A 15,769-nucleotide genomic window follows, 5' to 3' on the forward strand; every position below is an offset into this window, starting at 1 on the left:
CAGAGCGCTAAGAACCTTGGCGTGATCCTGGACAACAAACTGTCGTTCTCAACTAACATCAAGGCGGTGGCCCGTTCCTGTAGGTTCATGCTCTACAACATCCGCAGAGTACGACCCTGCCTCACACAGGAAGCGGCGCAGGTCCTAATCCAGGCACTTGTCATCTCCCGTCTGGATTACTGCAACTCGCTGTTGGCTGGGCTCCCTGCCTGTGCCATTAAACCCCTACAACTCATCCAGAACGCCGCAGCCCGTCTAGTGTTCAACCTTCCCAAGTTCTCTCACGTCACCCCGCTCCTCCGCTCTCTCCACTGGCTTCCAGTTGAAGCTCGCATCCGCTACAAGACCATGGTGCTTGCCTACGGAGCTGTGAGGGGAACGGCACCTCAGTACCTCCAGGCTCTGATCAGGCCCTACACCCAAATAAGGGCACTGCGTTCATCCACCTCTGGCCTGCTCGCCTCCCTACCACTGAGGAAGTACAGTTCCCGCTCAGCTCAGTCAAAACTGTTCGCTGCTCTGGCTCCCCAATGGTGGAACAAACTCCCTCACGACGCCAGGACAGCGGAGTCAATCACCACCTTCCGGAGACACCTGAAACCCCACCTCTTTAAGGAATACCTAGGATAGGATAAAGTAATCCTTCTCACCCCCCCCCCCTTAAAATATTTAGATGCACTATTGTAAAGTGGTTGTTCCACTGGATGTCATAAGGTGAATGCACCAATTTGTAAGTCGCTCTGGATAAGAGCGTCTGCTAAATGACTTAAATGTAAATGTAAATGTACTGCTAATGTTTTGCTGTGGAGATTGCATGGCTGTGCACTCGATCTTAGACACCTGTCAGCAAATGGTGTGGCTGAAATAGCCGAAGCCACTAATTAGACGGGGTGTCCACATACTTGTGCATATAGTGTTAAAGCTAAGTGTTATTGTCTATTAGATTACACCAATTTGGGGAACATAAAAGGAAACATTCTTTAAAATGACGCAAACAATTGCATTGTAGCTTCCATCAATCTACCCCCTAAAAGAAAACTGATGTAATTGTGTAATGTGAACTATCTTTTCAACCAAAGCCGGTGGCACATTATTGCATCCTGTCAATAATAAAAGATGACAAGGGACTAGACTGGACAGAGACAGGAAAAGTTGACTCGTTTCCATCAGTGACATTTTAATTGGTACAACATGTCTGACGCAGAAGGGTGAAATGTACAGAAGGAACCAGGGCCTGGATTAAGCCAAGTATGAACTGGAGGGACGAGAAGAAGACACGAATAAGGAGGTTCTCTCAATGTGAGTGCATACTGCTCCTGTTGAAATGGCCACACAGGCCCTCTGACACAGAGAGGGAATATCTAAATAATGACAGAAGGCAAGAGAAAGACATATGGAAATACTAACAGTTAGTCACTGGTTTCTGACAAAAGCCTGCCGTCATCTATCCCAGTTTTATTCACTATATTACAAGCTTTATACATATTAACATGTAGATTTGCTATGACTACCGTTTTACCCATATGAGGTGTATACACTTAATGATTAGTTTAGCTTTTTTTTTTTTTTTAACACATCCTGAATTGACTTACAGTGAATGCGTATGATAAGGCAAAAGACCAGCAAAGGGTTGAAATAAAGAGAGAATAGCGAGTGACAGTTTAAGGGGGGGGGTTCTGTCACAATGAGGAATAAGACTAACACGACAAAACAAACAATAGGAACCAATCACAAGTACCAGCCTTAAAGGTTCACGCCCTTGGGTAACAATGTGCATTTGTTTCAGGCTTGTGGTCAAGCGCATTAAGCAAAGAAAAATGTATGGACTACATTACATAAATGTTATTCTGGAAATCAAGTAGATTTTTATTTTTTATTTCAAAAAGACAATGTAGAGAACTATGCCTGAGATGAACAACTTGGCTGTTAAATCACTAGGTTGTCCATTCAACCCTCAGCAGAAGAGCTCAAAATTGGTACACAGACACAGGTCTGCACTGCCCTCTCGCTCAACATTGGCCAAATCCATAATACACAACTGTTTTTTGTTTTTAAATTACAAGTTGAAGGGGGTACAGCCTCACCACCATGTAACTCCCACGTCTCCCTATGGGAAAAATAAAATACTGCCACCAAGTGGCTATTGTGGGTATCAACATGTGAAATTAGCAGGATAAGGTTTGTATTTGAAAGCTTCCATTTACTTACCCCACAACATAATCCCCCCCCATCAATTTTGAACAATAAACTCTTGAAGTATTTTAGTGTCAATGTAATGGTGCAGCATCCAATGCATTTGAAAAGCTCTGTCATTCTTAAGCTTTATTTGACCTTTATTAAACTAGGCAAGTCAGTTAAGAACAAATTCTTATTTTCAATGACGGCCTAGGAACAGTGGGTTAACTGCCTGTTCAGGGGCAGAACGACAGATTTGTACCTTGTCAGCTCGGGGGTTTGGACTAGTAACGCTCTAACCACTAGGCTGCCCTGCCGCCCCGGCGAGGGAGCTAGTGGGGTTGTAGTGTTGAGTTAGTTGTGAAATGGTTTCAGCGACCCAGACTAGTGTTTAAAGGCATAATAAGCTTCTGCTTTGCATTTAGGACAACTAACAAGCTCACCTTTGTGCATTTGTCAAGACAAGACACTCTGAAAAAGAAAAACATGCGTCTATCTGGTTAGTCTTTTTCTGCACAGAGAGGAAGGGAGGGAGAGCTTCCTTGCTGCAAGATCCCATACATGTGCACTATCATTCTCAACAGGATGACTTTTTCCACAAACCAACAATTGTCACAGGTGTTGATTACTGCCAACCATCACTGAGAACATATGGAACTATTGCTTTTGTCAGTCCATCATTCCAACCAGTCATAAGAGAACCCCATGACAAGCCTTGCAGCAGGGAGACAGGATGGGGGATATGAGCTGTTCCCAGTTCAGTTCGTACTTAGTTGGCACTTTTGGAAAGAACCTCTTATCTTCTCCAGTTCTCTGTTCCACAAACCGTATACCTGAGGGAACTTTCAAACAGTTGCAGTTCCCTCCATCGGCAAGGGGTGCAGTGGTCCCCAAAAGTCACTCACCTTTAGACACTTAGGACCAGGCTGTAGAGTCACCGCCGTTAGGACCAGGCTGTAGAGTCACCGCCGTTAGGACCAGGCTGTAGAGTCACCGCCGTTAGGACCAGGCTGTAGAGTCACCGCCGTTAGGACCAGGCTGTTAGGACCAGTCACTGGTTTCTTCTGACTGGTGTTCTCCCGTTTGATGGTGATGTGGGCTCTCACAGTGCATACTCTGACATGGAGCCCGTGTGGTAAGGATATGAATGTCTATCATAACGGTGTCATAGTGTTCCCCATCCACACACACGAGCCTGGAAACACTATGAATGGGTAAGTATGCCTTTGTGATTAAACAGGGCAAGTTCACCCACGCGGACACAGGCTGGGAATGGCATAAGTAAGCTGCCAAACTCTACCTTCAAATGGAGTGAGACTGCCATAGAAAACAATTCCTGGGCTATTTTCAAGGGCGAGCGTGTGAGTGAATGGCTGTGGAGCTTAAGTGAAATGTTGTCAAATGAGAAGCATGTACATGTTATATGCTGTAGGTTCCATGTGAGAAAGTTGTGTGTGTGTGTGTGTAACCCTTGTCTCCTGTACACTAGAAGTGACGGAGTCTCAGTGTTCACCTTCCCACAGGTGGTGCAGGAGGAGCTCCCCTCATCACTGCCAAAGAAACAAAAAAACTGTTACAATAAACTATAGGCCTATTGGGAAAATATTGATATTCCTTTCATGTATATAAAAAATAAAATAATAATAATAATTTTTAAAAAGTACTCTGCACCAGAAAATCTGTGTGTACGTTACTTATTGGCATGTTGTGTCACACTGATAAGTGAGCCCTCACCTCTGTTGGCTTTGCTGGGGTAGATCTTGGTGAAGTGCCGGTACTCCTCTGGAGCAGGGAAGTCATCCAGAGGGTGGAAAGAATACTTGGACTCAAAGTCATCTGTAAGGGAGAGAAGGTTAGGAAGATGACCGTTCAGGTCAGGAGTGGTGGTCAAGGCCATTGAGGGGCAAAAGGTGAGGAGAGGATAGAAAGAACAGTAGGGAAGAGTGAAGTGTCAGTCCTTCCCTTTTGTATTGATCCAAATTGTTCCACCCGAAGGAGCCATGGATCAAGTGCCCTGAAGCACGAGAGATTAATCAGCTCTCACAAATAAAATAAGTGTATATAACACATATATATATATTTTTTAAGTAAGTTTACCCTTTACCCAACTCAAATTGATTTGACCAACTCCGATGCATAGTTTCCCATTCTCTTTCACAGATCCAATACTTATGTGGACTGCAACATTTTATACATTCCAAAAGACTCCGAAGTAGATTAATAACCAACTCTCATTTTGTTAGTAAATGTAGAGGGAAACCAAATTTGAGGTCAGGTGATGCAGTATGGGGGAAGAAGACTCACCTACGAAGGAGCGGGAAATGGAGGTGTGTCCATTGCGGATAGGTGGGGGAGGGGGCGGGGGTGCGGCAGGGGTACGGGAGGGAGGAGGGGGGGGCTTGCCACGGCTATGAGGCTCTGAAGGGCTACCTCTGTAGGGGGGTGGTGGAGGGGGGGCATCCCGACCACCGTTTCGTTGACTCGACCCAGGCGGGGGTGGAGCTGTACAGAAAACGAACGGTACAGTCATTAAGGACCAATAGTGAAGCCACACTGGCTACCCATCAGTCATTACAATACAACAGTAAGACAGGAACGCTAGAAAAACACTGTAGGCCTGTCGTGACACGCCACCGTCCTGACTGTAGCGCCACGCCTTGCCACACCACTTTTTCTACACTCGTTTAAAATGTCTACACTAATAAACAATCACCCCTCCTCGCTTGCCTCACATTATGATAGGTGATTGACAAGAGGAGATCGAGGTTAAACGAGGCAAAGCAAGAATTGTGACACAGCACAGTGAGAAAAATATTTAGAACTTAATGGACTTGAAATGGGACTGGCCCTAACCCAGCTCCATTACAGGTAAAGGAACAAGGAGAGCACTAGTAGCAACACACCTGCTCCTCTACCGGGGGGCTCACGGACCGGAGGGGGTGGGCGTCCGCCTGGCGGGGAGGGGGGGCGGGGGTGGTGCTTGCCCACGAGTTGGAGTGTGTCCAGGTCCGGGCGACAGCTTCTTGCTGAGGGAGTTGTGTCTCTGAGGTAGCTCCGGGGCGGCTTCGTTAACCGGGCTGGAGGGGCCGTTGGTCATGGGCTGGCGGTACGGGGGAGGAGGTGGACCCAGAGAGGAGGAAGAGGAGGATGCAGAGGAGCCCCCTGACGTCAGGGGCCGGCGGTTGTTGTTGGGAGAAGGGGGTGGAGGAGGGGCGCTGTTGCGGGCCGGCACCGGGGATGTCCCCCTCTGTCCTGGCGTGGGAGGGAGGGGCTTCTCCCGGTTGTAGGAGGGGGCGGGTGGTGGCGCCTTCTGAGTCGGGGCAGGGGGTGCGTTGCCCCGGCGAGAGAAAGGGGGAGGAGGTGGAGGGGCGGAGGAGCTGTGCTTCATGCCACTGTTAGGGCTGCCTCCGCTGAGGGGGCGGGAGAGGTCAGGGAGGGAGGGCCTCTGGGATCGGGAGTGCTCCGGGGGAGAGGCCTGTTGAGCTGAGCAGTCTGTGTTGTCCTGGCGAACAGGGGGTCCGGGGGGACGAGGAGCAGCGGGGCGCGTGCCAGGAGGCGTCAGGGCTGACCTGCCAACCGAACCATCTGCACCAACAACAAAAAAAACACCCAAAAAAGTCATCAGCAATTCATATGAAGATGAATTTATACATGAACAGAGAAACATTAGGACATTTCTCAGTCCAGTTACTACAGAACAGAAATGTCTTGTTATGTTGTTTTATTCATCATAATCCATTTTCTAATATTTTCTCCCTGACAGAGGGTCTTTCTTATGATGACATCTAAGACTAATGCCGACGTGCAGGTTAGGGAACTCATTATTGTGAATCAGAAAATCTCCTTCAGCCATGCCTTTCAGATCTATTACAGCCCTGCCCTCTGACAACACTGAAACCTGACGTGCCCCACCTAAGCAGTCAAAGACCAGTGCTCATTTTTCAACCAATTGCAATCGTGCTTTGACGAAGAAGCTTGCTCCCAATCTTGTCAGAGATAAATGTAATGGAAGGGAATTAAATTGCTGTGCTAAACCTTCTTATTGAACATATTAAATACTTGCCTCCGACTGGTCTCAATTTAGGCACACCTGCCTGGAAAAGACCTCCCATCGGCTGAATGACCCCTGACGAGCCTCCTCCGCCTACATTACTAACGCCATCTCCTTTAGGATCTGGACAGGGAAGAAAACAAGGTTAAATGAAAATAATAGGTTGATATTGTAATGTATGTATAATTACACTAGTCTCCCATTCCACTCCTGTGAAATAAGCCTTGACCCCCAGAGTGTGTGCTCCATGCACTACCCTAGCATCATCAGTTCTGTGCTTCTTACTTCCATCCAATCAGATTAGTCAGTAAAACACCACCAGAATAGTAGGTCTGAGACAAGGGTGAACCTTAGTGGTGCCGTGGCCTTACTTTCTAAGATGGGTGCGCTCCTGTCATTTACCACGCCGACCTTCTTCAGCTTGGCCCCTTTGTGGATGTCCCCGAGCAGGGCTCCTCTGCCTTTGGCCTCATCTCGGTTGAGCTTAGGTGGGGTGGTGTTGGCCTGCAAGGGGGGAGGGGAAGAGAGAGAGCGCGTGTCCTCTAGTTAGCTCAGCACAGCACACTTTATGCTACCGTAGAACAGACCAGAGTACACAACCCAATTTCTTGTGGACAGACTACATAAACAGTACAGTAGATATGTCATGATACCACGGGATGTGTATGATAACGAGCAGCATTAGTTTGGGTGCCTTGGACAAATCACGATTTCAGAGGAGTCTTTCGAAATTGGGATGGGGAGGGGCCATTCGGCCCATAGACTTGGTATAACGAGCCAAGATTATACATAGCCTGACAGGTAACAGCTTGCAGAAAGCCATGTCACAGTTGGTGCAAGGGAATTAGCCGGGTAGAACGTGTCCTTGAGGGGCTACAGCACAATACATTTTTAGAAGATTTATATTTTGTGAGTCCTTCACATCAAGTCATTAATTAGTTGTCCATTGCATAAATCCATATCGTTATGCAGCCCCGTCTGCAGAGGCCTGGTCGGTTGACTGCTCATTATGTGAATTACTTCATGTGTAAAAAAAAAATTTTTTTGGAGGACGATTACATGAGCAAGCAGCGCTAATCACCAGAAGCGCTCTGTATGTCCCGAATGGCACCCTATTCATTAAATAGTGCACTACTTTTGACCAGAGCCCTGGTCAAAAGCAGTGCACTATTAAAGCGAATAGGGTGCCATTTGAGACACACCCTCTGATTGGGTTTGGCAGGGAAAGGATAGCACATACAATCACAGGCCACGAGGAGAGCTCATTTCAGATTTCAGTAGTGTGCTCTCTGAACAAGGTACAAATTCAGCTTCACAATACCAGTGAAAAGGGGATCTGAGAGTTGTCAAGTTGGTTACAACTAATTTATGTGAACTACACTAGAGCTAGGCCCATATCATGGCTCATACCATTAAATATGTCCCCATCATTGCTATGCAGACGACACACAATTAATCTTCTCCTTTCCCCCCTTCTGATGACCAGGTGGCGAATCGCATCTCTGCATGTCTGGCAGACATATCAGTGTGGATGATGGATCACCACCTCAAGCTGAACCTCGGCAAGACGGAGCTGCTCTTCCTCCCGGGGAAGGACTGCCCGTTCCATGATCTCGCCATCACGGTTGACAACTCCATTGTGTCCTCCTCCCAGAGCGCTAAGAACCTTGGCGTGATCCTGGACAACACCCTGTCGTTCTCAACTAACATCAAGGCGGTGGCCCGTTCCTGTAGGTTCATGCTCTACAACATCCGCAGAGTACGACCCTGCCTCACACAGGAAGCGGCGCAGGTCCTAATCCAGGCACTTGTCATCTCCCGTCTGGATTACTGCAACTCGCTGTTGGCTGGGCTCCCCTGCCTGTGCCATTAAACCCCTACAACTCATCCAGAACGTCGCAGCCCGTCTGGTGTTCAACCTTCCCAAGTTTCTCTCACGTCACCCCGCTCCTCCGCTCTCTCCACTGGCTTCCAGTTGAAGCTCGCATCCGCTACAAGACCATGGTGCTTGCCTACAGAGCTGTGAGGGGAACGGCACCTCAGTACCTCCAGGCTCTGATCAGGCCCTACACCCAAACAAGGGCACTGCGTTCATCCACCTCTGGCCTGCTCGCCTCCCTACCACTGAGGAAGTACAGTTCCCGCTCAGCCCAGTCAAAACTGTTCGCTGCTCTGGCCCCCCAATGGTGGAACAAACTCCCTCACGACGCCAGGACAGCGGAGTCAATCACCATCTTCCGGAGACACCTGAAACCCCACCTCTTTAAGGAATACCTAGGATAGGATAAAGTAATCCTTCTCACCCCCCCCTTAAAAGATTTAGATGCACTATTGTAAAGTGGCTGTTCCACTGGATGTCATAAGGTGAATGCACCAATTTGTAAGTCGCTCTGGATAAGAGCGTCTGCTAAATGACTTAAATGTAATGTAAATGTTTGACAGATACAGTTCGCTATTAGATCCCTGAGAGAGACAGAGCTCCTGTAGATGTGTACATATGAAGTCATTTTTGTAGGTGTTATTAATGATTGATAGTTTTAGATAGCAGAGTGTTTATTGCATGTATCTGGTGTTTTTCAGCCATGGATTTGCAGATTGACTGACAGGTTATCACGTTTTTGCTTGCCTAACTAGCTAGCTAGCTGGCTAATGTTTTTGCTTGCCTAACTAGCTAGCTAGCTGGCTAATGTTTTTGCTTGGCTAACTAGCTAGCTAGCTGGCTAATGTTTTTGTTTGAAAAATGCACCTGGACACAGTACCAGTTTTTTTTGTTTCACCTGGCTGCCAATTCCTGATCTTCTGACAACATCATTTGAAAAGTGGCCTGAGGGGTGAGGGTAATGGGAGGCAGAGGACTACAGCAGTGCCGAGGCAGAGGGCTCGTGGTGAGGACGACTGGCTACTATTCTGAACGTTGTGTGGTGATCTTTCTGTCGTCCAGAACTGCTGAGGCATCACCCAAGTGGTGCTACACAGAGAGGAAGAGGAGAAGCCCAGTAGCTGTAAGAGTCAGGCTGGTTCCCTGATTTACCCTCTACAAGATATCAGCAGACCCCACCGTCTACCATCCTCTGACCAGCTCTCTGCTCAACCAATTTTTTTTTTTTTTTTTATTTCACCTTTATTTAACTAGTTGAGAACAAGTTCTCATTTACAACTGTTACAACAGCCTCCTCTCGCTCTGTGTGCTAGAAGCCTCCTCTTGCTCTGTGTTCGAGAAGCCTCCTCTTGCTCTGTGTTCGAGAAGCCTCCTCTTGCTCTGTGTTCGAGAAGCCTCCTCTTGCTCTGTGTTCGAGAAGCCTCCTCTTGCTCTGTGTTCGAGAAGCCTCCTCTTGCTCTGTGTTCGAGAAGCTTCCTCTCGCTCTGTGTGCTAGAAGCTTCCTCTCGCTCTGTGTGCTAGAAGCCTCCTCTCGCTCTGTGTGCTAGAAGCCTCCTCTAGCTCTGTGTTCGAGAAGCCTCCTCTCGCTCTGTGTGCTAGAAGCCTCCTCTCGCTCTGTGTGCTAGAAGCCGCCTCTCGCTCTGTGTGCTAGAAGCCTCCTCTCGCTCTGTGTGCTAGAAGCCTCCTCTCGCTCTGTGTGCTAGAAGCCTCCTCTCGCTCTGTGTGCTAGAAGCCTCCTCTCGCTCTGTGTGCTAGAAGCCTCCTCTCGCTCTGTGTGCTAGAAGCCTCCTCTCGCTCTGTGTGCTAGAAGCCTCCTCTCGCTCTGTGTGCTAGAAGCCTCCTCTCGCTCTGTGTGCTAGAAGCCTCCTCTCGCTCTGTGTGCTAGTAGCCTCCTCTCGCTCTGTGTGCTAGAAGCCTCCTCTCGCTCTGTGTGCTAGAAGCCTCCTCTCGCTCTGTGTGCTAGAAGCCTCCTCTCGCTCTGTGTGCTAGAAGCCTCCTCTCGCTCTGTGTGCTAGAAGCCTCCTCTCGCTCTGTGTCCGAGAAGCCTCCTCTCGCTCTGTGTGCTAGAAGCCTCCTCTCGCTCTGTGTTCGAGAAGCCTCTCGCTCGGTGTGCTAGAAGCCTCCTCTCGCTCGGTGTGCGAGAAGCCTCCTCTCGCTCTGTGTGCGAGAAGCTTCCTCTCGCTCTGTGTGCTAGAAGCCTCCTCTCGCTCTGTGTTCGAGAAGCCTCCTCTCGCTCTGTGTGCTAGAAGCTTCCTCTCGCTCTGTGTGCTAGAAACCTCCTCTCGCTCTGTGTTCTTTCTAGAAGCCTCCTCTCGCTCTGTGTTCTTTCTAGAAGCCTCCTCTCGCTCTGTGTTCTTTCTAGAAGCCTCCTCTCGCTCTGTGTTCTTTCTAGAAGCCTCCTCTCGCTCTGTGTGCTTTCTAGAAGCCTCCTCTCGCTCTGTGTTCGAGAAGCCTCCTCTCGCTCTGTGTGCTAGAAGCCTCGCTCTGTGTGCGCTCGCTCTGTGTGCGAGAAGCTTCCTCTCGCTCTGTGTGCTAGAAGCTTCCTCTCGCTCTGTGTGCTAGAAGCTTCCTCTCGCTCTGTGTGCTAGAAGCCTCCTCTCGCTCTGTGTGCTAGAAGCCTCCTCTCGCTCTGTGTGCTAGAAGCCTCCTCTCGCTCTGTGTGCTAGAAGCCTCCTCTCGCTCTGTGTGCTAGAAGCCTCCTCTCGCTCTGTGTGCTAGAAGCCTCCTCTCGCTCTGTGTGCTAGAAGCTCTGTGTCTTCCTCTCGCTCTGTGTGCTAGAAGCCTCCTCTCGCTCTGTGTGCTAGAAGCCTCCTCTCGCTCTGTGTGCTAGAAGCCTCCTCTCGCTCTGTGTGCTAGAAGCCTCCTCTCGCTCTGTGTGCTAGCAGCCGCCTCGCTCTGTGTGCCAGCAGCCGCCTCTCGCTCTGTGTTCTTTCTTGAAGCCTCCTCTCGCTCTGTGTGCGAGAAGCTTCCTCTCGCTCTGTGTGCTAGAAGCCTCCTCTCGCTCTGTGTTCTTTCTAGAAGCCTCCTCTCGCTCTGTGTGCGAGAAGCTTCCTCTCGCTCTGTGTGCTAGAAGCTTCCTCTCGCTCTGTGTGCTAGAAGCTTCCTCTCGCTCTGTGTGCTAGAAGCCTCCTCTCGCTCTGTGTTCTTTCTAGAAGCCTCCTATCGCTCTGTGTTCTTTCTAGAAGCCTCCTCTCGCTCTGTGTGCGAGAAGCTTCCTCTCGCTCTGTGTGCTAGAAGCTTCCTCTCGCTCTGTGTTCTTTCTAGAAGCCTCCTATCGCTCTGTGTTCTTTCTAGAAAGAAGCTTCCTCTCGCTCTGTGTGCTAGAAGCTTCCTCTCGCTCTGTGTGCTAGAAGCCTCCTCTCGCTCTGTGTGCTAGAAGCCTCCTCTCGCTCTGTGTGCTAGAAGCCTCCTCTCGCTCTGTGTGCTAGAAGCCTCCTCTCGCTCTGTGTGCTAGAAGCCTCCTCTCGCTCTGTGTGCTAGAAGCCGCCTCTCGCTCTGTGTTCTTTCTTGAAGCCTCCTCTCGCTCTGTGTTCTTTCTAGAAGCCGCCTCTCGCTCTGTGTTCTTTCTTGAAGCCTCCTCTCGCTCTGTGTTCTTTCTAGAAGCCTCCTCTCGCTCTGTGTTCTTTCTAGAAGCCTCCTCTCGCTCTGTTCTTTCTAGAAGCCTCCTCTCGCTCTGTGTTCTTTCTAGAAGCCTCCTCTCGCTCTGTTCTTTCTAGAAGCCTCCTATCGCTCTGTGTGCTAGAAGCCTCCTCTCGCTCTGTGTGCGAGAAGCTTCCTCTCGCTCTGTGTGCGAGAAGCTTCCTCTCGCTCTGTGTGTGTCGTTCTCAACTAACATCAAGGCGGTGGCCCGTTCCTGTAGGTTCATGCTCTACAACATCCGCAGAGTACGACCCTGCCTCACACAGGAAGCGGCGCAGGTCCTAATCCAGGCACTTGTCATCTCCCGTCTGGATTACTGCAACTCGCTGTTGGCTGGGCTCCCTGCCTGTGCCATTAAACCCCTACAACTCATCCAGAACGCCGCAGCCCGTCTAGTGTTCAACCTTCCCAAGTTCTCTCACGTCACCCCGCTCCTCCGCTCTCTCCACTGGCTTCCAGTTGAAGCTCGCATCCGCTACAAGACCATGGTGCTTGCCTACGGAGCTGTGAGGGGAACGGCACCTCAGTACCTCCAGGCTCTGATCAGGCCCTACACCCAAATAAGGGCACTGCGTTCATCCACCTCTGGCCTGCTCGCCTCCCTACCACTGAGGAAGTACAGTTCCTGCTCAGCTCAGTCAAAACTGTTCGCTGCTCTGGCTCCCCAATGGTGGAACAAACTCCCTCACGACGCCAGGACAGCGGAGTCAATCACCACCTTCCGGAGACACCTGAAACCCCACCTCTTTAAGGAATACCTAGGATAGGATAAAGTAATCCTTCTCACCCCCTCCCCCCTTAAAATATTTAGATGCACTATTGTAAAGTGGTTGTTCCACTGGATGTCATAAGGTGAATGCACCAATTTGTAAGTCGCTCTGGATAAGAGCGTCTGCTAAATGACTTAAATGTAAATGTTAAATGTAGATCCACACAGTTCCACAGGAAACATTTTGCATCCAGGTGATACTTTGCATACTCGAATAAGGTCTTACCTGGCTGAGGGTGGGGGGTGGAGGGGGGCCTCCAGGGGGTGGAGGGGGAGGAATGGGCATCCTGACCTGCTCAACAAGTCTTGTGGATGGCCTGGGGTCTCAGATACAAACTCAGTCACCACCTGCAATAAACGCAAAAAAAACATGTTTCAGAGTCATCTAGTGACATATTTCAGTCTTATCTAGCATGAATTTGTCAACTAGTATAGTTCGCTAAGTAGAAGTGGTTCACTTTGATTTGATTGTTTCCCTTGCAATAAATTACATTTTAAACCACGCAGCTAGCCATCTAATAAACGCTAACATACTGGTTTCATGTGACGTCTTCACTTCGTTAGCAAGTTGGCCTATCTAGCTAGCTAGTTATGCTAGCAGAGGGCTGACGTTGGGTCAGTGCTGCTGTGTAATGGAAATGAGCCGACTGTAGATAGCGTTAAGTCATCCAACAGTGTGACGTCTCCAAATAAACCTGGTCTTCGGTAGCTAGGTCAGATTAGCCAATAGTTAGCATAAATCGGTTGACTAACGTTAGGTAGCAAGCTCACAAATTTAACGTTAGCTAGCTAACCAATTAGCATACAAACTTGAAGCCATTGCGGCGGCCCTTCAGTAAAAGGATAAGCTAACTCCATACATAACAGCTCAACTAGCAAACCATCTTGTAGTAAAGTATGGCTACAATACATCCTAACACACTTAACGTTCGCTATGAATCTCAGCTATATCGTACATGGCGCGAACTCATCATGGCTATCATGTTTGGCTAATGTTTATGGCTATCATGTTTGGCTAATGTTTATGGCTATCATGTTAGCTAACTACAGGATCTGTTGCGAGCTAAATACCTGGGTTAGCTTGCAAGAGTTGGCAACCTTTGCAAATTAGCTTAATTAGGCGAATTGCTAGCGAGATTGCTTCAAAATGCAACTTACTGGAGTTTCTTAGCAGCCCATTCGTTTAATATTTGACGTTTTAACTCATATTAGTTTCTTCGTTCTCGGTAGTTCCTTCATCTCAAGTGTATTAATAAGTTTCAAGCTGGCCATTGATATTTCACTCCTGCATGCACGCACACGCCCCTTCACTTGCAGCAGAGAAGATGGAAGTGTGCAGACGGAAAATGCCCAGAGATGGTAAAGAAAGCGAGACACCCCACTCCCTATTTTTTTCGAGTCGGGGCTGGCACCACCGTGGTCTACCTATTGCCCCCGCCCCGCGGAGGGGGAGCCCCCAGAAACGTAAAATCTTTCTAGGACAGGGAGGGGGCAATAGGGCACCAATGAGCGGTTCCAGGAAGTGAATTCTCAATAAAATCACCCGTTATGATAAATATTATCGATAGCAATATTACTGTACAACGTACAATTCGTATGTTGATGTAGTGCCCATTGGTTAAGAATGTTTCAAACTCTGTCTTGAGAAGTCATGTCTTTTACCGTCACTTTCTGCCACAAAGAACACAAAATAACTACACGTACCATGAGCCTTGAGGTCTGTATCGTCAGAACACGTCACTTTACAGAGAACGATAGAAGTCTCTAATGGCCAAAAGGCCATATTCGCATGGCCAGCGCCATTGAGGGCTTCCACCATGCTTCTGCTATTTTAAAGTAGTCATAGTAGTCAACTGGGTGGGGACTCCTAAGGGTTGTTGTTGCCTCAATGGTGCTGCCCATGCTGTCACCGACTATAATGGCGCAGATATAAAGATGAGTCCTCTATCTATCTCCATGAATATTTTTTATCTAATTTTCCATCTACGGACTGAACATACTCTCCTGCAACCCGCTTCACCCAATGTGGTATTGATCTGCTAGTTTTTATACTTTAGAACTGGAACTCCCTTCAGAAGCTAGCCAGCTAACTACCTACTAGCTAGTAGTCAGTTAGCCACTGCTAGCGGTCATCACCGTTAACTCGGACAACTGCCAGCCTCAGCCCGTCAACTCCTGCCAGCCTGCACAGCGCGACATCAACCCAGAGCATATCGGACTGCTTTTCTCCACCACATCTCCGAATTCCTACCACAAGCTCTGAACCATTACTCCGGATCATTGCAGCTAGCTAGCTGCTATCCGAGTGGCTACTACTGGCTAACTCTGTCCCGAAGCAAGCACCAGTTAGCCTGGAGCTAGCCTCTTGCTAGGCCCGTCTCCCGGCTAGCCGAAGAAATCCATTAGATAATTCCTGGGCTTCAATGCCTCTTTTGCCAATTGTCCTGGACCCTTTGCTGCCTACACGGAGCCCCGCCGATCCATCACGACTGGTCTGCCGACATAACCGTTCGAGGGGGTTTCAACAGGCTCTCTCTTTGCAACGTCCCCCCGAGGCCCATCTGGGTGGATTTTGGCCCATTCCTCCTGCTGCTTTCCCCGGCCCGCTAGCTGTCTGAATCGCCGTGCCGCCAGCTTGCCTAGCTACTCACTGGACCATATGATCACTCGGCTACACATGCCTCTCCCTAATGTCAATATGCCTTGTCTTTTGCTGTTTTGTTTAGTAATTTTTGTCTTATTTCACTGTAGAGCCTCCAGCCCTGCTCACAATGCCTTAGCTAGCACTTATGTTCCATGCGGTAAAATGGTGCCTCTAGAGACAAAACTTCTCTCATTGTCACTCAATGCCTAGGCTTACTTCCACTGTCCTCATATCCTACCATACCCTTGTCTGTACATTTTCCTTGAATCTATTCTTCCGCTCCCAGAAACCTGCTACTTTTACTCTCTGTTCCGAATGCACCAGACAACCAGTTATTTTAGCCCTTCAGTACTCTCATCCTACTCCTCCTCTTCCTCTGGTGACGTTGAGGTTAACCCAGGCCCTGCAGCCCCCAGCATCACTCCCATTCCCCAGGCGCTCTCAATTGTTGACTTCTGTAACTGTAAAAGCATTGTTTTCATGCATGTTAACATTAGAAGCCCTGGTGCCCAACTGGGCAAGAGGACAAGTACATTATAGTTAGATGCCTCACAAGTCCTCAACTGGCAGCTTCATTAAATAATACATGCAAAACACCAGTCTCAACATCAA

At 48.8% G+C, this 15,769-nt stretch overlaps 1 protein-coding gene across 1 annotated transcript; it reads right to left on the reverse strand.

Moving 5' to 3' along the window:
* Nucleotides 1-1,156: 1,156 nt before the first annotated feature.
* Nucleotides 1,157-13,940, reverse strand: LOC124016182 (WAS/WASL-interacting protein family member 2-like). Its single transcript, XM_046331719.1, is given in 9 exon segments — nucleotides 1,157-3,725; nucleotides 3,910-4,011; nucleotides 4,480-4,677; nucleotides 5,079-5,140; nucleotides 5,142-5,760; nucleotides 6,239-6,349; nucleotides 6,598-6,730; nucleotides 12,740-12,861; nucleotides 13,672-13,940. Coding segments are annotated over 8 exon segments (1,326 nt in total). The 5' UTR covers nucleotides 12,800-12,861; nucleotides 13,672-13,940; the 3' UTR covers nucleotides 1,157-3,684.
* Between the last annotated feature and the right edge of the window lie 1,829 nt (nucleotides 13,941-15,769).

The sequence above is a fragment of the Oncorhynchus gorbuscha genome, linkage group LG26 (genome assembly GCF_021184085.1).
Source record: "Oncorhynchus gorbuscha isolate QuinsamMale2020 ecotype Even-year linkage group LG26, OgorEven_v1.0, whole genome shotgun sequence".
Classification (NCBI taxonomy): Eukaryota; Metazoa; Chordata; class Actinopteri; order Salmoniformes; family Salmonidae; genus Oncorhynchus; species Oncorhynchus gorbuscha.